The 22,905-nt window shown below is 32.2% G+C and overlaps 1 protein-coding gene and 1 long non-coding RNA gene across 2 annotated transcripts; both read left to right on the top strand.

The window, feature by feature from the left end:
- Positions 1–5,912: 5,912 nt before the first annotated feature.
- Positions 5,913–9,068, top strand: LOC114168897 (probable galacturonosyltransferase 12). Its single transcript, XM_028053868.1, has 6 exons — positions 5,913–6,462; positions 7,056–7,111; positions 7,218–7,373; positions 7,487–8,077; positions 8,161–8,463; positions 8,581–9,068. Exons 1-6 carry the CDS (start codon positions 6,252–6,254, stop codon positions 8,863–8,865), a joined length of 1,602 nt encoding a protein of 533 aa, XP_027909669.1. The 5' UTR covers positions 5,913–6,251; the 3' UTR covers positions 8,866–9,068.
- Positions 9,069–20,754: 11,686 nt separating this feature from the next.
- On the top strand, positions 20,755–22,405 carry LOC114168604. Its single transcript, XR_003600710.1, has 3 exons — positions 20,755–20,844; positions 20,936–21,094; positions 22,210–22,405. It is a non-coding gene; the product is annotated as an uncharacterized LOC114168604 (long non-coding RNA).
- The last annotated feature ends 500 nt before the right edge of the window (positions 22,406–22,905 follow it).

Raw genomic sequence — 22,905 nt, 5'->3', positions numbered from 1 at the left:
ACAAATTACAAACAGAAGTGCCAACATTTCATATGAAAGTTACTCATTTTTGGCACTTATCACTGGCTTTTCACTTTCCATTATGCCTCCCACTCCTAAGACAGCTCACTTACCCTCTCTTTTTTTTCTCCAATAGAGCTCTACTAGGACTTGAGCAAGTTTCCCGTCCAAGCTAGTCAAAAGCTTTCTCCAAGTAAGTAACCTTTCAACCTCTATTCCTTTCCATTTTCAGCTCCTAAGCTCTAGTTCTACCTTAATCCCTATCTTGGTCTAATTTTTGTCCCCCATGTTTATATTTAAGCTCTTTAAGATTCCTGGTAGTGGTGCTCCTCCCACTACGTGTTTCCTTCTCTTAAGCTTAGTTGACTCAAAGGTAAGGGAAGTTAGGGTTTGCATGATTTTTTTCAATATTCTGCTTGTTTTGGTTTTGTTTCATGTTTATATGGTTGGTTTGCTGCTGTGGTTGCCTAGAAAATGTTAAAACGTTGTTTGGCTTTGAATGTTTATTTGTTGCATGCGTGAACAGTGGAGAGAATTTATGTTTTCGCCCAAGCGAGCATGACTCGACTAAGCGAGAATAGAAGAAGCTCCCCCTGGTTTTTGCTCGAACTCGTAGGTGATGAGCTTTCGTTTTGAGCGACGAGTTATCTCGCTCAGGCGAAAAGGTCTCGCTTAAGCGAGGAATCACAAACACTTCAATGTTCCATTACTCGAACTCTTGCCGGGGCGAGAGCTTTTAGCTTGAGCGAGGGGCCCTTTTTGCTTGAGCGAGGGCTTATAGCTTAAGCGAGACTAGTGTAGGGACGTGCTCTAACGCTATTTTCTTTTATGTTTTGGTTGTTTGGTTGCATGATTGAGTGATTTACCTTAAGGGCATGAAGTATGATGTCATGTATGGTTTATGAGATTAAATTAGGTTGGGACTTTGTTGTACTGGATATGGAATGAATCATGGATTGATTGGTTGGTTGAGCATTGACATGAAATTATAATGCTTGAGATAAAATTGTGGTTCTGGTGTGAGAAACATAAATGTGGTATGAGATAAATGTAATTCCATGAATCTCTTGGTGAGATTTCATGGTGGTGTTGTAGTGTATATAATTAGATAAGGATTCAAGTAAGGTTGCATCTTGACACTCTAAAGAATCAATTAGTATCACGTAGAGCAAACTGATTCTAGTGGTGAGAGTAGCAGGAGACCCTAGTCTTTGGCAGGATAATGGCCCTAAATGGCTAACCTTGTGCGTGGTAGGGTGAAACTCATAGGCAATGGCTCTGCAGAGTAGTAGAGGCCACCACAATTGCAGACATCCAGTGAATCTGATCTTATTATATGTATCCGGATAATTGAGTCATATAGTCCTGTTTGTTTGCTATCACATGATTGAATGCCTACTGTTTTGCCTGTTTAAATCTGCTTTATTTATCTACTTGCTATAACATGTTCAAAATTTCTTTTTACTCTAACTTACCCTTTTGCTTGCTATCTTCTTAGTTTTTATTTCTTATTTTTATTTGGTATCTTAACTTTGAAAAGTTTCATGATTGTCTTATACTAAATTAACATTTTTTTTTCAATTTATTGCATTATATTTAATGAATTTGAAAATATATCACTACAAAAAAATCATTAATTATTGACGAAAAAAATTTGTTGGTAATACAAAAAATGATCAATCATTCAAATTTATTGACGAATTATTGATAACAAAAAATTTAATGGTGAAATGTTCATCTATAAATTTTATTGATAGATACAAAATATATGGGTAATTATTGGCGGTCAAAATCCATCAATAAATATACATAATTAATTATTGACTACCCAAATTCATTATAAATATCCGTCAATAAATATTCGTCAATAATTATTGAAAGATTTTTGTTGTTAGTAAATATCACGATTGAGTCTTTTTCTTCCGCCTCTTCTTCTTCTTCCATTTCCATTGTTTTTTTTTCTTCTTCCTCTTTTCCTTTTCCTCGTCTCCTCTTCACCCCGTCCTCCTCTACAATTATTGTCTCACCTCTTATTTCTACCTCCTCTCGTCCTATTCCACATTCACCTCCTTTTCCTCTTTTTCTTCCTCATCCTCCACCTCTGGTCGTCAGTGTTGTCATGGCCTCTACTACTACACTATTAGTGTTGTCATCGCGCCTTTGTCACCAACTTTTCCTCCTCCTCCTTCTCTTCTTCTCATCCATCACCACTTAATTTATAAAAAAAAAAAATCTCATCAGACTTTGCAAAAAAAATGCTACCCTTTTTACTAATAGATTTAATGACAAAAAAAATGTCAACAGTAAGAATTATTATTTATCGATGAATTTTATGACATTATAATTACTAACAAATTTTACTAATAGATTTTACACAAATTGATCAAAATCCAAAACAAGGAGTATGATATTATTTTACTAATAAAATTTATTGACAGAGTTTATCAGTAAATATTTTTGTCAACAATTAAAATTTTAAAATCTATTAATAAATTTATTGGTAAATTTGATTTTATCGACGAGTTTATTTTCGTTGTTAAAATTTCATAAATAATTACAAATTTTTAATGGTATTGAAAGTTAATGTATCATAATTTTTATCTATGCTTTCTGAGATTTTCGTGTAATCCTGCTCTGGTTCATTTTATATGTAAGTAATTAAAATTTGATTAATTGTTTTTATATTAAGATTCAAACTCAAATAATTCTTAAACAATTTGAATTTGAATTCAATATGTTAATTACCTATTCTTTAATTGACAATCTATCATATGAATGCGAACACGATTAAAACTGTTAGTATGATAAATTAAAAGAAAGGATTAATCTATACCTTTTTTTTAGACTTGGAAAATCAAACTAAAATTAATAGTGAGGAATTATAAATCCAACTTAACCACTTCTTTTATATATTATATAAAATAGTTGTTTAATTTTTTAGTTCTACATAAGGTGTGATGTCTATGTAGGATAAGTACTAATCTTGGATTGTTTATTGAACATGAAAATGTGTGCGAATAACATGTCAATCATTTTTCAATTTTGTTCAATATTAGTAGTTGAATCTCATAGAAGAGGTAGGTAAAGAGATTGCATTAAACATGTGCTAGTTCATTGCTTCTTTCTCATCCTATATGTAAAATTTGAGTACCACGTATAGCTAATCTAATATTTTGTAGTGATTTTTAAGTAAAAATTTTTTTAATTAAACTATTAATCGTAATTTTTTTAATGATGAAGTTTCAATCTAACACATGTTACCAAAAATAAAATCTTATTATTACTAACTATTTGAGAATTTTATAGATATTCTCAAATTTGAATAAGTTAATGTTATATTATTACTTGTTTATTTTTAGACAAATTTATCATAGGAGATATTCTTAAAATATTGAATGCTTATTTTTCTTTATTGGGTTTATAAAATTTTCTTACTAATGCTATATATAGTATAATTCTTTATTTAACTAAATAAGTAAATTAATCGTCTACTCCAATATTGTAATTTAATTTAAACATATTAGTCGAAGTCCCAAATCACCACCAACCCACTTCCAATTATGTAGCATTTAATCTTTTGGTAAACTTTCTAACTCTTTCCTTTTATCCTAAGAAAAGATGTGAAACAGTACACATCCACATAAATACACTAAAAAATTTTATTACAAAATTGTGTTTTTCTTTTTGACAGTATCTTACAATAGTTTTACTTTCATAAAGAAAAAAAAAGTATTATCAACAGTTTTATCCATCACAATACGACCGTTGGTAAAAATTGCAAACGTTGTGCACATTTCTAAAAATACAAAAATTAGCTACAATTGGGACATCGATAATTTTGATATTTATTTAAAAAAAAAATTGAGTGTTATTGATGACTTCATCATTATTAATTGTATTTCTTTTAGCGAGTAACAAATGGATTTATTTTTTTATAAATAATTAATTTAGTTCTTAAACTTTTAAAGTTACGGCAATGTTTGAAATAACAAATATTTATTTAGTTTCCAAGTGTCTAGGAAGTGTAACAATAAATTTGTTTGGATAAGTTCTTTTATTAGTATTTCCAGAAAAAAAAAAGTCATAAGAGGAAAAATACATTTCTTTATAAGTTAAAATTAGTTTGTTAATTTGAATAATTTATCAACTTTTTAGTACTTAATAGCTTTAAAAAAAATACTTATCAATAATTATTTTTTTAGTCATTAGCGGTTCTTTTTTTGATTAATAAGTACACTACAATTAGCAACATTTTTAATATTAAAATAAAGTGACGATTAAAATTTAGATATTATTAAAATATAGATATAATAATTATAAATATATTAACAAAAAGATGCAAAACTTAAATAAATTCTAACTAAATTTATAATAATTGTAAAAGTTAAATATATAAAGAATGAAACAAATAAAAAAAATTATTAAAAACACTATCTTCAAATAACTGATTAAAATTTAAATAAATTAAAAATCTATTCTTGAAATATTGAATTTGAATCACATATATTATAGAAGTTTTCTATTTATAATTGTGTATGTTTCTAATAATGTACTTTCTCTTAATTTTGGATTATTTAGTCTCTGATATCCACCATGGGTCACACATACAACCAAGAACAGAGGATATCTATCAATGGTGGCTTGTTTTACCTACCCCCAATATTATCACTATGACATCATTCCTAATACTTCCCCTATAATTGTTTTTTATTTGTAAAATAATTTATTTTTTTTAAATATTTGTTCATAGATCCAACTTGAACTGTGATTAATTTAAGTTTTAAATTAGATTTGATGTAAAATTAAGATAAATTCAGGTTATATTTTGGGCTGTCCTAATCTGATTTAGAATTCTACAGTCTTATAAAACATTTATAATGATATTATTTTATTTACCATGAAGTTTGTTAATGGTAAAATGTGTCTTAAATTTCAATTTTATGTTGAAAAATGATATTTTGATAATTAAATTTTAAAAACTTTTTTATAACTTAAAATAATATCTTTTAAATAATTTTAAAATATAAAAAAATAAAAAATTATTATTTTATATTATAGGAAAAAATTATCAAAATTTAATTATTAAAAGATCATTTTCTTATCTTAAAATATCATCTTATATATTTCAGTCAAATTTAAAATTAATCAGTTTAGTTTGACAAAATTTTGAATTGAATGAAGACAAGTTTAACTAGTTAGACAAATATTTTAATATAAGTAACTGAAAACCATACTGATAACTTTCTGGAGATTGACGTAACCATGGATAATACCAAAACAGCGGCATTTCTGACAGTATTATGAGTATACCAGCAACTTTCATATGTATATAGTAAACTCTTTCTTTTTTTTCTATTGTAACTTTATGATAAACAAAAGGGATAAATAATCATTTTTTCTTGTATGTTTAATAAAAAGTTATGAATACATTATTACTTTAGTTAAATATTAAATGATCATTTATATGAAGAACTGTTAGAAGAAAAAGAAATGACTGCAGAAGTAAACAAGGTCAGTAATAAAAGTTTATCAGATTCAGCAAGAAATCAACATTCCAGAGCCAATGAGAATGAGCCACCCTTTTGAAAATTCATTGTTCTTCCATGGAATGGAATTAATGTTTTCTGAAGTTTTACTCCAACAACCACATCCTGAACCCCACACACTAGAGAGAGAAAGAGAGGAAGTCATTTTCCATGTAGAAGTTCCGTTCTGTCATAATCTCCAAACTCCAAACTCTGCATAACAAACAGAAGAACTTCGTGTGGAGGCAAAGCCAAGAACACGCCAAAGTGTTTGTTTTTTTTAATATTTTTTTTCTTTTGCATTCATTTTTCTACCCTTTTTGCCTTAACGTGCCTTCTTGAGAACCAAGTCAATAGACTAAAACTTGAAACAAACAACATGGTCCTTCTCAGTCTTATGTCTCTTTCTCCTTAACAACCCCCTCCTCTCATAGCCCTCCACAACAATATTAAAAGCCTCAAACACCCTCATTGTCATGCTGCCTGTCCCAAATGCTAAGCAAGGTTAGGTGAAGATAGCAACGTTGGGCAGCATCAAAAACCTTCCTTTTTGCAGAATAACCTGACGTGGGATCTTTAAGTTTTTTCAGCACTGTCATTGATCAGATGGTGAATTTTGTCAAATGAAAACAACTAAAACTACTGGTTGAAGAGAAGGGACTCTGGGTGGTGTTGGTGTGTTTCCACTTTTTGGTGTTGCCTTGCCTTGTTGTGTTTTGGAAAAAAATGTTGCTGCAGATATCACCAAGTTTGAGGCATGTCACTGTGCTTCCGGGAAAAGGGTTGAAGGAATTTATCAAAGTGAAGGTTGCATCAAGGAGGCTATCTTATCGGATGCTCATCTATTCACTCTTGTTCTTCACATTCCTTCTTAGGTTTGTGTTTGTTCTCACAGCAGTGGATAACATTGATGGAGAAAACAAGTGTTCTTCCATAGGTACATTATCAACCTCTCTCTCTCTCCCTCTCTTTCACACACACTCACATACAACACAACACAGAATTAATGTCACAATCACTAGCTTACAAAACTCACACATGCATGAACAGAAACATAAAGATGTGACTCCGTGAATGAGGCTTCATTTTTCAGTATATCACTGCATACATGAACTTTTCATGATTTATGAATGGCTATATTTATGGCTGAATTCAAAGTTTAATGATTATTGATTAACGGCACTTTTATAAATTGAAGGACTTGAATTTTGGCTACTTATCTATATTCATTTTTCCTTTGCTGAACTGGAATTTTTGTAATATGTATTTGGCACTGTATTAATGTGGTAAGATTCATCATTGGTTACTGTTGGGTAAACTTATGTCCTGCTATTGCATTTTCTTTTGATGCTATGTTACAAAACCTGGTATGAATTCAACAATTGGCAAATATCAAATTCTAAAGATAATGATACATTCTGTAACATTTTGAATTTGAAACAAGTGCACGACTCTTTGAAGTCTAGAAATTATAAATTCCACCAGGTATTTTATTTGTGCATGTTGATGACCTTTTGATTAACGTTGCAGGTTGCCTGGGAAAAAAATTGAGGCCAAAGATTTTGGGAAGAAGTCTTGAATCAAATGTAATGTTCCTAACTCATACTAATTATATTTGTCATGTGAATCTACATGGTAATAATTGACCAGAATTATCTATTGGTAGCTGAAACTGAGACTTGTTTGTGATAGGTCCCAGAAGTAATATACAGAATATTAGATCAACCCCTTGGAAAAGATGAATTAGAGCAAAAGACTGATATACCTCAGACTTTGGAAGAGTTCATGGTCCAAACAAAGGAAGGTGGATATGATGCCAAGACATTTGCAATTAAACTAAGAGAAATGGTACCATTTTCCCACTCTTTCAAACTAGAGCAATTTAGAAGACTAATCTAAAACAAAAGTAACAACTTTTTTTAAAGTTGAAGTTCCCACTTAAAATCTGAACATTTTCTTAGGTGACCCTTATGCAACAAAGAACCAGAGAAGCCAAAGTCCAAGAGTACCTATACCGTCATGTAGCATCAAGCAGCATACCAAAACAGCTTCATTGCCTTGGCTTGAAGCTAGCCAATGAGCACACAAACAATGCAGGTGCACGCCTTCAGCTACCCTCTGCAGAACTTGTCCCTGCTCTTGTTGACAACAACTACTTTCACTTTGTACTTGCCTCCGACAATGTGCTCGCTGCGTCTGTGGTTGCAACATCACTTGTACGCAACAGTTTGAGACCTCAGAAGGTTGTTCTGCACATAATTACAGACAGAAAAACTTACTATCCCATGCAGGCTTGGTTCTCCTTGCACCCTTTATCACCTGCCATAATCGAGGTCAAGGCACTGCACCACTTCGATTGGTTTTCAAAGGGAAAGGTGCCTGTGCTGGAAGCAATGGAAAAAGATCAAAATGTAAGATCGAAGTTCAGAGGAGGATCATCAGCTATTGTTGCAAATACCACTGAGAAGCCTAGAGAAATTGCAGCAAAGCTGCAAGCACTTAGCCCTAAGTATAACTCAGTAATGAATCACATTCGCATACATCTTCCAGAGGTACAAGAGTGATTGAATCATGAAGAAAATTTTACCTTTTTTCTGTGATGATGCTTACTGCCATAATACATTTTTCAATGCAGCTTTTCTCTAGTCTTAGCAAGGTGGTCTTCCTTGATGATGACATTGTGGTACAAACTGATCTTTCACCTCTTTGGGACATTGACATGGATGGAAAAGTGAATGGAGCAGTAGAAACATGCAGTGGAGAAGATAAGTATGTTATGTCAAAGAGGTTGAAAAGCTATTTGAACTTTTCACACCCTTTAATATCCCAAAATTTTGATCCCAATGAATGTGCTTGGGCTTATGGCATGAACATTTTCGACCTTGATGCTTGGAGAAAGACCAATATAAGCTCTACATACCATTACTGGGTTGAGCAGGTACATAAATATGTACATAATTAATTACTTTGGATATGTTAAAAACTAAATTTCAGTCCCCATTTTGGAAAAACATGGTATAATAACACATAATCTGTGTTATGTTTTATTATGCAGAATATAAAATCAGATCTCAGTTTGTGGCAGCTAGGGACATTACCACCTGGATTAATAGCATTCCATGGTCATGTCCACACTATTGATCCTTTCTGGCACATGCTGGGATTGGGATATCAGGAAAGTACAAGTTTTAGTGATGCTAAGGATGCTGGTGTTATCCATTTCAATGGCAGGGCAAAGCCATGGCTAGATATAGCTTTTCCCCATCTAAGGCCACTGTGGACTAAATACATTGATTTCTCAGATTACTTCATAAAGAGCTGCCATATCAAGGCATTGTAACTTTGATCATGAGAAAAAAAATGGGTTTTTTTGATGAGTGGAATGAAGGGTATTTGCATATAGAAGAAGATGGAAATGAGAGGACTTCTTCAAAGCATTTGCCCATCCACCACCACCACAAAGAAGTGGCAAGACATGTTGATGCACCCTTTTGTTTCAATTTTCCTTTTTAACTATTCAGTTGAAATTCTTTTTCTCTTCAATCCGCAATGTAAGTATGAGTATTTGTAGATCATATATATAAGAAAATGCAGTTCTTTGGAAAACGAACATCTTTTGGATTAAGATGCAAAATGAAGAAATAAAAGTTTTGGAAGAGACAAGGAAAAGACCACTGAAAATCTTTTGAAACGGTTACTTTATATACAAAATTAACGGTGTTCTTAATCTCCATGCTTAAATATAAAATTAGAATTGTCCTTATCTTAAAACTTTATACATTTTCACTAAACTTTAAAAATGAATTTAGAAAAAAATGTATATAATTATTTTAACTCAATAATGTAAGGTCCAATCTTTTCTGCTCATTTTAGTTTAGAGGTTGTCCAATCTTGTGGGCCTAAATGGGGTTGGCCCAACCCAAAATCTGACCTAAGGTACCCCAGAACCCTAACTAGTAATCACACTTCGTAAAACAGATCCCTCAAGTCTCTTAGAGCAGCTGCCGTCATCCTCTGCTAGGGTTTGGAGTCGTCATAGCATTTGCAAGCTCAGCCTCGTTCTTCCGTTCCGCGTAAGTTCTTCCTAACTCAGACTCCATGTTCTTTTGTGTCCTGTATGTTCTCAGTTAGAGTTTCCCTAATGAGCTTGTGTCGGAACCTGTCCACTGTTTTTCAGCTCGCAAAGCTGTCCCGTGAGCTATTGATTGATCTTCACTGCTCGAGTGTCAAAGCTGTAGCTAACCCAGGTACGAGAAGTTAGGGTTTCAAGTTATATTGGTTGTGAACTGTTCTTGAGCTTGTTTGTTGTTTGTATGGATAAATCACTGTTTTGATGTGTGGAGTTCTTTGCATGATTTGTTGGTTTAGAAAAACATATATGTTGCAGGCGAATCAGGGCGAGAACTGTTAATCTCGCCCAGGCGAGTTCGGGCTCGCCTAAGCGAGTCTGACAAAGGCTCGCCCAAACCTCTTTCTCGAAAAGTCGCCCAGGCGACCTACTCATCATTTTTGAGCGAGCGAACCACTCGCCCAGACGAGAGGGGTCTCGCCTAAGCGAGATCCCGTAGTGGTTCCTGTTTCTTGTTTTGAGCCCTCGCCTGGGCGGAGGGGGACTCGTCTGAGCGAGACTTTCTCATCTAAGCGAGACTTTCTCGCCTGAGCGAGGCCCTCCCGCCTGAGCGAGGGGCTGGGCGAGATAGTGTGTGGTTTGGTTGCCTTGTTGCCTTTGGATGAGTGGTAATTGCTTGGGTATGCTTGTATGTTGAGATGTATGTATATATATATATATATATATATATATATATATATATATATATATATGATGGATCGCCATGTATGTGTGACATGATTCTGAATGGAATGATGGGTATTGTGAAAGTTCGGCATGTGAAACTTATGAGTGAGTTGGAACTTATGGGACATGTTATTGATATGAGATGAGACCCTATACTCATGGGGTGGTGGTGATCAATGGTATGGATTCAACATGCGATACGAATGAGGTGTTATTTTGTTGAGGTTGACATGGGATTGTGAGCATGATTAATATTCTCTTATTGTTGATTTATGCCTGTTGGGTCCGTGTCAGTGCGTAAGTCCTTGGGGATCTCTAGGTGAGATTCCCAGGGTCGCGCTTCAATGGTCGGGACGTAATTCCATGGCCCCTGTTAGTGGGTATCCATGGTGGTGCCCCATCGGTATAACTAGGTAATGATTCTAGGTAAGGATTGCATCCTGACACTCTAAGGGGTCGGTTAGTCTCACTTAGAGCGGATTAACCCATGTGGTGAGAGTAGCAGGAGGCCTGAAATCCATTAAGGGCTAACCTTGTGGTGAGGGAAATTTGATTCATTGTAACACTTGTAACACATAGCTCGGGGGTGAGCAGCTCGGGTGTGAGCAGAGGTATCCACCACAAGTGCAAGCATCCGCTGAATCCGACCAAGTTATACGTATCCGGATGAGTCGAGTCGAGTCGTAGTGTATTGATTGAGAGTCATAACATGCTTGGATGATGTATGGACATTGAATGGTGAGAACTATATTTTGACTGTATGATATGTGTTGTTGGCACTAGCTTACCCGGTTTATTGTATGGTTGTCTTGTATGTAGTTCTTCTTTCTTGCGATGATCATCAATTCAATTGATAGGAGCAGATGGGCGAGGTTCCAGAGGTCAGCAAGGAAATGGAGATTCCGCAGCATAGTCCGCGTGGACTAGTTTATATTTCTGTATGAGTTTATTTAGGGTTGCGACCCATGTATCTGTTTGTCTTTAGTTCTACGCACTCTGGTTAACATTTCCTCTAGTTTCTTTTGGGCATCGTGGTATGCTATGGGTTGTATGGAGTTGAGTTTTTAAACTCTCAGACCGCGCTTTTATGTTATCTTTCTCGTGACATTCCTTTAATTTCACGTACTTAATTAAATGGGGTGTTACATTTATGGTATCAGAGCAGTCATTCCTTAGGTCGGTGGACTTGGATGTCCGCTTAGCTTTCTCTGTGTCTTCTGAGTGTTCTTAGTTAAATTCTTGTCTTTACCGAGCCTAACCAAGTGATTTTCTGTGTGCCAGTGGACTATGGCACCTCCTCGTAAGACTCCGCAATCATCCCAGGGAGACGTACCGGATATCGCCAGAGCCATAGAGGCGATGGTAGCGGCTATGGCGCAGCAGAGTACTGCGATGATGCAGCAGCATGAGGCATCCATGCAGCGATAGGCGGCGTCGCTTGAGCAGCAGCAGGCAGTGATGCAGCAGATGGAGGCTGCGAGGGTAGCTGCTGAGGATGCTCATCGGCATCACATGGAGGCCCTCCACTAGCTGGAGGAGAATAGGGCGGTTGCCCCTGTGTTTGGTCCTGAACCACGACCTGCAGTCAGGGAGTGGAGCTTGGAGGACTTTCTGAAGCACCACCCGGCGAAGTTTGATGGGAACACCAGTCCTAACGCCGGAGACCAATGGCTGAAGGACCTGGAGCGCATTTATGACTCCAAGATGTGCCCCGCGGAGAACAGGTTAGCGTTTTTAGTGTATATGCTCACGGGGGAGGCAGAGCATTGGTGGAGCAGCACCAGATCCATCCTAGAGGAGAGGGATGAGCTAGTGACATGGGAAACTTTCAGAGAGAGATCCCTCTTAGAGTACTTCCCCGACAACATCCGGTACGCCAAAGAGGTGGAGTTCTTCTAGTTGACCCAGGGAGGGAAGACTGTGACTGAGTACGCTGAGAGGTTCAAGCACCTCAGCCGTTCTATACACTGCCACTTAACGAGGAGTGGAGATGCCGTAAGTTTGAGAACGACCTCAGGGGAGATATTCGCTTGATGGTGGCACCATTGTCCATCAAGGATTTTGCTGCTCTGGTAGAGAAGGCCAGAGTAATGGAGAAGATGAAGCGTGAGGTGGAAGGTCAGCGCCCACAGTAGCCACAACCGCCTCAGAGGATCGGTGGACCGTCTGGGTCCAAGCCCAGGCATGAGGAGCGGAGGAGACCATATGACAGACCTCACCATCAGCCTCAGGGGTCTAGGAGCTTTTCTCCCCAGCAGGCCGAGCTTAGTGCTACATTTGTGGAGGCCCTCACCTGAGGAGTTCTTGTCCACGCATGGAGGGTTACCGCAGGTGCAACAACTGTGGCAAGGAAGGCCACTTTGGGAAGGATTGTCCCACCCTTGCTAGGGCAGCAGCACGCCCTCCAGTTCAAACTCCCCATCAGCATCAGAGGAGGGACAGAGGCAACAGGCCTCAAGCGACGGGCAAAGTCTATGCCGTGACCGGAGCAGAGGCCGCAGGTTTAGGTAACCTTGTTATGGGTTATTGTGTGATTTCTGGGATGAGGTGCTGTGTGTTGTATGATTCTGGAGTGACACACTCATTTGTGTCATTTGCTTGTGTGGAGCGTTTGGGTCTGCCGGTGCGCGAGCTGTAGTGTGAACTTGCAGTATCTATCCTGGCGTCGGGTTTGGTCAGGACGTCGTCCTTATGTGCTAGGAGTCCAGTATTTTTAAGATGTAATTTTGATTTAGAGAAGAAAATAAATAGATTAAAATACTCCGTTGGTCCTCGTTTTTGTCGCAAAATCTCAATTTGGTCCTCGTATTTTTATTAGTCTCAATTAGGTCCTCATTTTTGTAAATTAGTATCAATTAGGTCCTTTCCGTTAGTAAATATTCAGGCACTCCAAATTTAGACCAAATTTTACTTTTATATAATGTTATGATGAATATTATAAAAATATTTCGAATATAAATTTATTAATCTATATATTTATAATTTTAAAACAAAATTTAAATAAAGTTTAATGTAAAATATAAATTTAAATAAATTAAATTTTGTTAAAAATATGTAATAGAAATATCACTTGTAATAAAAGTATCATCATTACATTTATAAAAAAATTAAATTTGTTCTAAATTTGGAGCACATGGAATTAAAATTATTTTAAAAAAATTTGGGACTGAAATCAAATTAAATTAACAAATATGAGGACCAAATTGAGATTCATACAATAATTTGACACGTGTCACCATATTAGATTGACATGTGGCACACTACAAACTTGACACGTGGCACACTACAAACTTGACACGTGACATAAATATTTTTTTAAAAAAATTCAAAAAAAAATTCAAAAAATTAAAAATTCAAAAAAACGAGAAGCTGACACGTGGCACCTATTTAACGGTGTTAGTTTTCTACTAACGGAAAGGACCTAATTGATACTAATTTACAAAAATAAGGACCTAATTGAGGCTAATAAAAATACGAGGACCAAATTGAGATTTTGCTACAAAAACGAGGACCAACGGAATATTTTAACCGAATAAATATTTTGGAAAAAATTATTTTCCATATATAAAAATACTATTGTCGTCAATCGTGACAATTCAGTGTTAACGAGTAAATATTTTTATAATGATGACCCTTTCAATCTTTCTCCATTCCCGTCATTTATTGAGCCAAGCTATATTTCTCTGCCTTGTACTCTTGGCACCTTTTACTCCATTATGTACTTCTGAAAACCTATTAAATATTATATTATCCTTTCAAATGAATACAAACTATACCCAAGCTCTTTATACTCCATACATACTTTACTATATATACTTTTCTATATATTTACATTTAAATTTAGTAAAAATATTCTTTAATCTAACTTGTCCTAAAATAATAACAAATCATTCAGAACAATCGATAATATTTTTTCGAATATTATCAATAAATAAAATACAAATTATATCATTTCTTATTAAAATAAGATAATATTAAATTGTTTTTGTTAACTCAACAAAATGAAAAGAAAATTTTAAACTCAAAAATACATAATAACTATGATTACCGTTTCACTCTTTCAATTTTTCTCCCTTCACGTCATTTTTCGAGCTAGCCTATTCTTCCCTATCCTATACTCTCTTCACCTTTTCCTCTATTATGTACTTCTTAAAACAAATTAAATAGTATACTATCCTTTAAAATTAATATAAATTGTCCACACAATATCTATACTCCATATATATATATATATATATATATATATATATATATATATATATATATATATAAAATTTTCTATGTATTTAGATTTAAATTTAATAAATAAATTATTTAATCTAAGTTGTAGTAAAAAGAAAAAATTAATTGATGTATCAATAAATAAAGTACATAAAATTTTATTTCTTATTAATATAATACAATATTCAAGTTTTGATCGTTAACATATTAAAGTGAAAAGACACGATTAAACTCAAAAATACAAAAGAACTATGATTATCTTTTAATTCTTTCAATTTGTCTTTGTTTATGTCATTTCTTGGGACAGCCTATACTTTCCTAACCTATCCTCTCACCACCTTTTTCTCTATTATGTACTTCTAAAGACATATTAAATATTATATTATCCTTTAAAAATGAATACAAATTGTTTCCAAATATCTATATACTCTATATATACTTTACTATATATATTTTTCTATATATTTTCATTCAAATTTAATAAATTAATTATTTAATATAAACTTATCATTCACAATAGTTGCTAATATTTTTTTACCAACATTATCAATAAACAAAATACAAAATATTTTACTTTTTATTAAAAAAATATGATATTACACTTTATATGTATGTGAATATTGAAAGACTAAAAGGGTAATCATATCATTAATTATATATATATATATATATATATATATATATATATATATATATATATATATATATATATATATATATAAATATCATTAACAATCGAAAATCAACTATATCTAAGTGATAAGATATAAATAATAAATAAATACAACTTTGATTATATGAAAACATTAAATTAGCATTCAAGGATATACATTGAAGTAAAAAATATTGAATAACTTTGTATTTATGAGAAAGAGAGTTTGCAAGTATAAAGAAAATAATTAATCAATTTAATAAATTATTTCATATAAACAAAATATAATATATAATACTACTACATTTAATATTTTTAACTAAAGTATTGTTGTCAACATAATTAACACAATAAGTATTACGTTGAACATATCCATCAAGTATAATATTAAAACTTTATTTTCAAGAATTTTATTAATTTATTATTTATACAAAAACAAATAATACATTGTTCTTATTATAGTTAAATATGATATCAAATAATTTTTTTTTATAATATACCATATTTTTTTACACTCGCTCAAATGTTATTTCATTTAAATCCAACCATGAATGAATTTTAAATCTAGATATGCTCATATATTACGTCATAACATACGTTAATGCCCTATGATATTTTAATGTCCACATAAACAAAATTTAACATCATCATAAACATAAATCATACACGTACTCTGGCAGCAAATATTAAACTATTAGGGGCAAATTACAAACATCAAAATCACAATAAAAGAAAAAAAGAAAATATGGTTCCTTCTAACCGACTTCAACTGAACAAATTCTACACCTTTTTAACATTGATCAAGCAGTCATCTTCTTTGTCAATCTCGATTCTTATAACATCTCTAGCAGACAACTTCATCTCTTTGTACAAGTTTTTCCACCCATAAGTTAGGTAACACTCATTTGGACTCCTTTCACATCATCTAACTTGGCACGACCAAAATCTCGATTCCCAATCAGACAGAACATATTTCTTTCGTCTTTTCTTCAACAAAGCTCTAATAACAAAAGTTGCACCAAGGTATTGAAAAAAAGATAAAAACATATTAACTAAATAACTGCATACTAGATAATTAGCAACAATCGAACACAACACAATCATTAAAGATAAAAACAAAGCTCTAACAACAAAAGTGGCACCGAGGTACTGAAAAAAAGATAAAAAAAGATTAATTAAATAATTTCACACCAGATAATCAACAACAATCGAACACAACACAATCATTAAAATATATAACCAAAACTAAATAATAAAAGGCTATAGCAAGGATGATGTTCTGACATCATGAGTAGTTAAGGTTTTCATCATGGCATGTGAACAATCAATGGAGTTTTCTCCACCCAAATTAACAATATTGTTCTTATCCTAAGCCTCAATACTCAACTTTGGAGTATAACTCATTTCTAAACCTGTTGAGTTAAAAATCTTAAATACAAATCTATTGTCACCAAGGTAATTTAAACTAAGGTTAACCATATCAATCAAGTCATAATAACTAACAAGAACTCCAACACCAAACAATACCAGACTGCCATATTCTTTTTTACCCAATTCAACCTCAAATTTCATGGACAAAGGATCATACAATTCCACTGTTTTACCAAATACAATGTGCTCCTCTCAGAAGATTCGGAACGTGTTATCCAAAATGAGATATCAACAAAACATTATACAATACGTTTATCGAACAACAAAAATAATAGAAAAGCACTCCAAAACTTCACCTAGGATGGAGAAAAGTAAACTGTGAAGGATGAAAAAAATCTCGAACAAAAAATATGTTCAACCCAATCAACGTGAAACAACCTCATCTCAAAGTAGAGATCCCTAAAGAACAAAGTTGCGACATAATACATGTAATCCAAATCATAGAAATTGAAAATTTCATCACAACTCCTAAACTTTATGTCATAAAGAAGGGAATCCTCAAACTTGATATTCAACCTATTACCTTTGGGATCTTGGAAATAGTTGGGTCCAATCATCAAATAATTGGCCCATTCCCGATAAAATCCTTCTGAAAATGTAAGAAATTCCTAAAAAGAATTAAAGAAAAGAATGTAAACTACAAGTATTATAATCATTGAAAAAAAAAGATCAATATATAACTATATAAACATGCAGAAAGAAAAATTATATACAAAATGTCAACTACAACAAATTACGATGAAAATGAATATTCAACCAACAATGAACTCTATTACTACCAACATTAAGAAAAAACATATCAAAATTAAAAAAATGATGAATACACGAAAAAAAATGAACAAATTTAAAAACCAATGAAAACAAAATGAACATAGACTTACCTCAATAGACTCAAGGAAGGAGATAGAGCTTTGGAAGAATTTTTTTAAATTGAGACCCTTATTGCAAGACATCTTCTTCCTCAGAAACTTAGAAAACAACTCCAACACAAAGCTACCCAACAATAAAACAAGTCATGAAATGAAGTCCGAAATGAAGTTTGCAATCAAATAAGGCCTTTTGTTTTTGAACTAATATTAATGGGCTTGGACTCTTCCACCATAAAGGGACTTTTATTGATAACAAGCATATGTTATGATCCATTTCATGGACATGTATTATTTTTTAAATTCAGTTTTCCATCAAACAATGTTTAATATTCACAGTCTTGCTTAATTCACTTTTAACCCACTTTTTTATCCTTGTTAATTGTTAAATATTTTGCATAGGATAATGATATTTTGACTTACTTTTTTTTTTACAAACTTTTAACTAATCACTTCAATTATTTATTTTGATTTTTTTAGTGATGTGATGTGATGATCTAAAGGTGATTGGAGTGGTGGGTTAAAAGTGGATAAAAAAAGGTGAGTTAAATCCTTTTACATATTTAAACTTAAGTTTAGTACATCAAATCAACAAAATAAATTTAATTTTGAAATTTTTATTTTACTTATTGTGATTCATTTTAATAGTAAAAATATTGTTGAATAATTTATTTACAAAGAGAAGATATATATATATATATATATATATATATATATATATATATATATAATATATATATATATATATATATATATATATATATATATATATATATATATATATATATATATATATATATATATATATATATATATATATCATCTGACATACTCATTATTTAAATTCATTGAATACTGATAATTAATAATCTTTTCTTCTTTATATTTTTATTTATTAATCAAATTATATGTTTATAAATTAAAAAATAATTAACATTTAAAAAAGCTTCAACTTAAAAATCCAACAGATATAAACAATAAAAATAATATAAACAATAATATATTTTACTACAACTTAAAAATAATATAAACAATAAAAAAATAACAGACCATGTGTGCGCACAGTCTCATACTAGTTTTTGTTTAAAAGTTGAACCAAACACATTTTTAGTACTATTTTCTATTTTCATTGAAAATAACAAAACAATAGAAAATGGATAAACCAATATCCTATAAGATTGTTTGTAAATTTTGGCAACTGAAGGAATTTCGATGTGTACAACTACTAAGGTAACAAACCTGAACTCCTGCAGTCAAATTTAACACAGTTCAGTCCCATAATACCCTGATAATGCAAAGTCTCAAACTTATTGTTATATGTTATAGTTCATGAGGGTTTGAAATGGAAAATGCAGAGAATAAACTTCTCTAATCATTTTTTTTTGTGTATGTCCCAATAGACTAAATTCTATTGAAAGGGCTTTATTTCCTTCTCAAATAATTACATTTGGATGAGAATTTATATAATTTCCTGAACACTTATTATCCTTGTTAATTTGTTTATAAAGTAGGTAAAGGTAAGTTTGATATTATAATACGAAATTTTAAAACATTAAAGTCAGAGCATTTTTATGATGGTATGGGAAAAAAACTTGGAATCAAGAAAGAGGTGGGAAAAATTTAAGATTTGAAGATTCGGTGAGCCGATTATATCTGTTAGAAACGAAATTTAAGTAGGGTGCATGAATTCTTTGTTGAAAGTAATTTATTAAGTGAAAATATTGCTCTTGTATTTTTTTTTTTTATGGGTTTGATTTAGTTTTGTGTTTTATGTTTTATTTAATTCTTTTTAGTAACATTGTTGACAAATGTTAAATATAGTTTAAGGTGTCAATTTAGTTTAGATGTGAAAGTAGTGACGTCTAACCTGAGTTTAAAAAAAAAACTTTGGACTTGAAAGTGTCACGGGATTCATTTGTTTGATAAACAAAATTCATTCAGCTAATTTGCATGAAAACAAATTACCAACTTTAAAATATTGAAAGGAATAAAACCCTAAAGAAAAAATAATAATCACAAAGCTAGAGCAAGAACAAAAGAGTGGGAGAACTTCATTGAAACGGTTTGAAGAAATTTGCAAATGAGAAATCTTCCTTCAAATTGAGAGTTATCTTTATGAGCTCATTTATCATCGTGATTTGTTTGTTTTTCTTTTAGTTAAATTAGATGTAATCATCAACTCTTATTAGAATACGTAAACTGAAATAATCATAAAATATTTATACACATCATCGATTATATTTCTAATATAGTCAATTACGTTAAAATTATAATGGATTATGATACTCTCATAGCAAATCTACACTAAGTTGCACGAAAAGTTGAGATTAAAGTTATATCTTGATTTTTGCGTCTTCACATCTTGTTGTGTATACATTTAATTTTGAATTTTGTTCTTCTTTCCATTTGTGTGAATAGTAATCCATTGCTATAAGGTTTTGTACGTTCTTTGAATTGAGGTGGTGATGGAAAGGAAAAGAAATAAGAGAAAAGGAAAGTTGTTTGGATTAAGCCTATATTTGCTTTTAGCAGTGCATTGTTCACACGAAAATAAGAGTGATGATCGCCCTTGTTTGGATTTGTTGGTTTGAGTGGATACGCAAGGAAATAAGGATGAGGGTGTATGGCTAGCTTTTCTTTCCTTTAGCAGATGAAACAAGAAGAAAATAAAGTGGTACTTGAGATTTTATTTTGGTACGATTGCTTTTAAGTGAGAAAAGAGACAAAACTCAAAACTCAAATATCAACGATTGAATACATTGAATTCCTTAGATCTCACATTCCAAATTTTGAATAATTGGATTATGAGAGTACTAGGTACTTTATTCATTTTGTTTATCAGAAGCCTTCAATGCTAACACGTGGATAAACTAGCTAGGTGTAAATTAAAAGACTATTCAAAAGTTATGTTTGTTAGAATGTCTCCCTAATATTAAAGGAAAATGATAAACTGACTCCCTAAAAGTTACTACTTTTTTACTCCCTTACGTGTCACTAGCAGGTGGAATTTTGAAAAGAATTTTGATTTATTATTTTAATTGTTGATGTGGTATTGAATACGCGTTGGAACTTAAATCGGGAGAAAAATAAGGGTTTAGGTTTTGAGTTTGTGGTTCCCCCTCTCATTGTCATCTTCTGTTTTTGTACACATAATTGGAACCGAGACAAGGAGAAAAAGAAGGGACTAGGGTTTTGTTCGAAAGAAAATGAGTTTTGCGTTTCCTCCATCTCTTCTATCTCCATACACACAGAAATGCAAATTGTCAAATTGTCATACCGGACCAACATCGGATCTCACATCCTCTCGCCGTCGTGTCGATGAGGACCATTTTCCTCTGTCGCTACTAGGGCAAGGTCCTGCTTCTCCCTCTCTATTTCATTTTTTAATATCATATTCCTTTTTATAAGCAATCTCACACCAACATAGTACTTGAATTTGTTGTAGCTAGTGTTCGTATTTGTTGGTGATGGTAAAGGTACGATGTGGTCTCTAGACACTTCCAAAGGGATTGTAGAAATTGGCAAGTTGGGTGATTATGTGACTATGCCAATCATTCTTACTTTCGCCAACAATCCCCGTAACCTCAGCAAGTTCATACGAAATGTATTCTCCTAAACCCTCGTCTTATTTCTCGTATCTAATCATTTCAGGGTTCATGTACTTTAATCCATGCTCACCAAAATATGTTCTTTTTAAATTTCTTATTTCTAAATTTCAGGACCATTGGGTCGCCATGGTACTACTAATCCCTTGCCTTCCTTTTTCTTGGTGTCAATGGATGCAATTTCAAGGACTTGATAATCCCTTTACTTGGTTATTCTAATGTTTTAAATAATCTTTTTAGGTTAAAAATATAATTCAACCCCTATTTCTGTTAAGATTTTTCTCTTTGATCCTTTTAAAAAACCTTACTAAATTAGATATAATGGTGTAAAGGTTACCGATTTGGTCCTTTGTCAAAGTTAATTTTCTTTATGTATTCTTAATTTGGTCTTATAAATTCTTAATTTAGTTCCTTATAGGTAGGAAGAAATTTTAAATACACTGATAATGTTTGCAGAGAACGATTCCGTAAGTTTTTATGTAAAGGAACTAAATTGGGAATTGGCAACATATGTAGGCTTTGAATTTTAATGTTTGCAGAGAACGATTCCGTAAGTTTTTATGTAAAGGAACTAAATTGGGAGTTGGCAACATATGTAGGCTTTGAATTTTATCTTTAACCATAATGTTCCGAGCTCTTGATTCCCTTTCCTCACTCTTCACTTTTTGGAATGCGAGATTCAAAATCGAATGAGGTGGGGTGTTCTCTCAAGCATTCCATTTTCTCAATAAAGTCTTGGTCTTTCGCTTGTTTCTCCCAAGGTTTCTAAACTTGTTTTGCTATGCAATAATTGTGGTTTCAATGCAATAAAAGCTAAGATAGGCATTCTAAACTTGTTTAGATAGATGTTTTACGTTTTCCTTCTCTGATTTAGTGAAGTTCTAGCTTTAGCCTACTCTAAGATGCATTTATTGGTCTTAATAGTGAAATTTTGCATTTCTTATTTTTTGGTTGTAGTTAGATTAGCTTTTAGCATTCTTTTAGCATTTAGAAGTTGTTCAGAATGTGAGTTTGATGTTTAGGTAACTTAGGTATCAATTTTCAGTCATAGTAGTAAAGTAGTAATATTAGAAGTAGCTTTGATGTAGGTTGTTGTTGTGTTACTTTGATGCAGGTTGTTGTGAACAAACTTAACAGGAATGGATTCCAAGGAAATGAGGGAATTTCTTGTAGAGGAAACTAGCAGTTGTAGCAATGTGCATTCAGGAGGAAGCACACATACTCGACCTTTGATCAATGACATGGTTAAAACCATTAATTTTTTAGCAAAGATGCAACATACAACAAAGACTTTTTTTAGAGGACAAAGAATGCAGTTCACAAAAGAAATCTGAAATGGTATAAGCTTAGAGAAGATTAAGAACAATGAATGTGTAACATTTTTTTTACTATAGCATGGTGCCACTTGGTGTCATGATGAAAATCATAATTATTATATGTTTTTCCTTGTTCGTGATTTACTAATTAATAGCATTAGATATTGATAATAGAATGAAAAGATTGCTATCATATTTATAATTGCCTAATTAATGCGATTCTCTAATGTAAACATCATTGCCAATAAATTGTTAGAGAAACAAAAATAACACGAAGTTATTATTTAATCTAATGTTATCTATTTTCATTTTTTTATGTAATGTATATTTTTGTTGTAAAAAGAATGTAATTCTTTTGAATATATTTTTTCATAAAATTAATCAGCTTGTATATGTTTTTTCTAAAAAATTATTTCATCAAAAGATGAGTTAAATTAATTTGTAACCTTTTTTTCATTAAGTCGATGTTAAATTTTTTGAAATTAAATTAAATA

This window comes from Vigna unguiculata, chromosome 11 (assembly GCF_004118075.2).
Source record: "Vigna unguiculata cultivar IT97K-499-35 chromosome 11, ASM411807v1, whole genome shotgun sequence".
In the NCBI taxonomy this organism is placed as follows: domain Eukaryota; kingdom Viridiplantae; phylum Streptophyta; class Magnoliopsida; order Fabales; family Fabaceae; genus Vigna; species Vigna unguiculata.
Note: the sequence above shows the minus strand (reverse complement) of the source record. Positions and strands in the feature narration are given on the sequence as shown.

Bases quoted from the DNA above. Each gene is read 5' to 3' on its own strand.
- LOC114168897 (XM_028053868.1), top strand. From the start codon at position 6,252: ATGTTGCTGCAGATATCACCAAGTTTGAGGCATGTCACTGTGCTTCCG. The intron at 7,374-7,486 runs GTACCATTTTCC...ACATTTTCTTAG, and splicing joins CAATTAAACTAAGAGAAATG to GTGACCCTTATGCAACAAAG. The intron at 8,078-8,160 runs GTACAAGAGTGA...TTTTCAATGCAG, and splicing joins TTCGCATACATCTTCCAGAG to CTTTTCTCTAGTCTTAGCAA.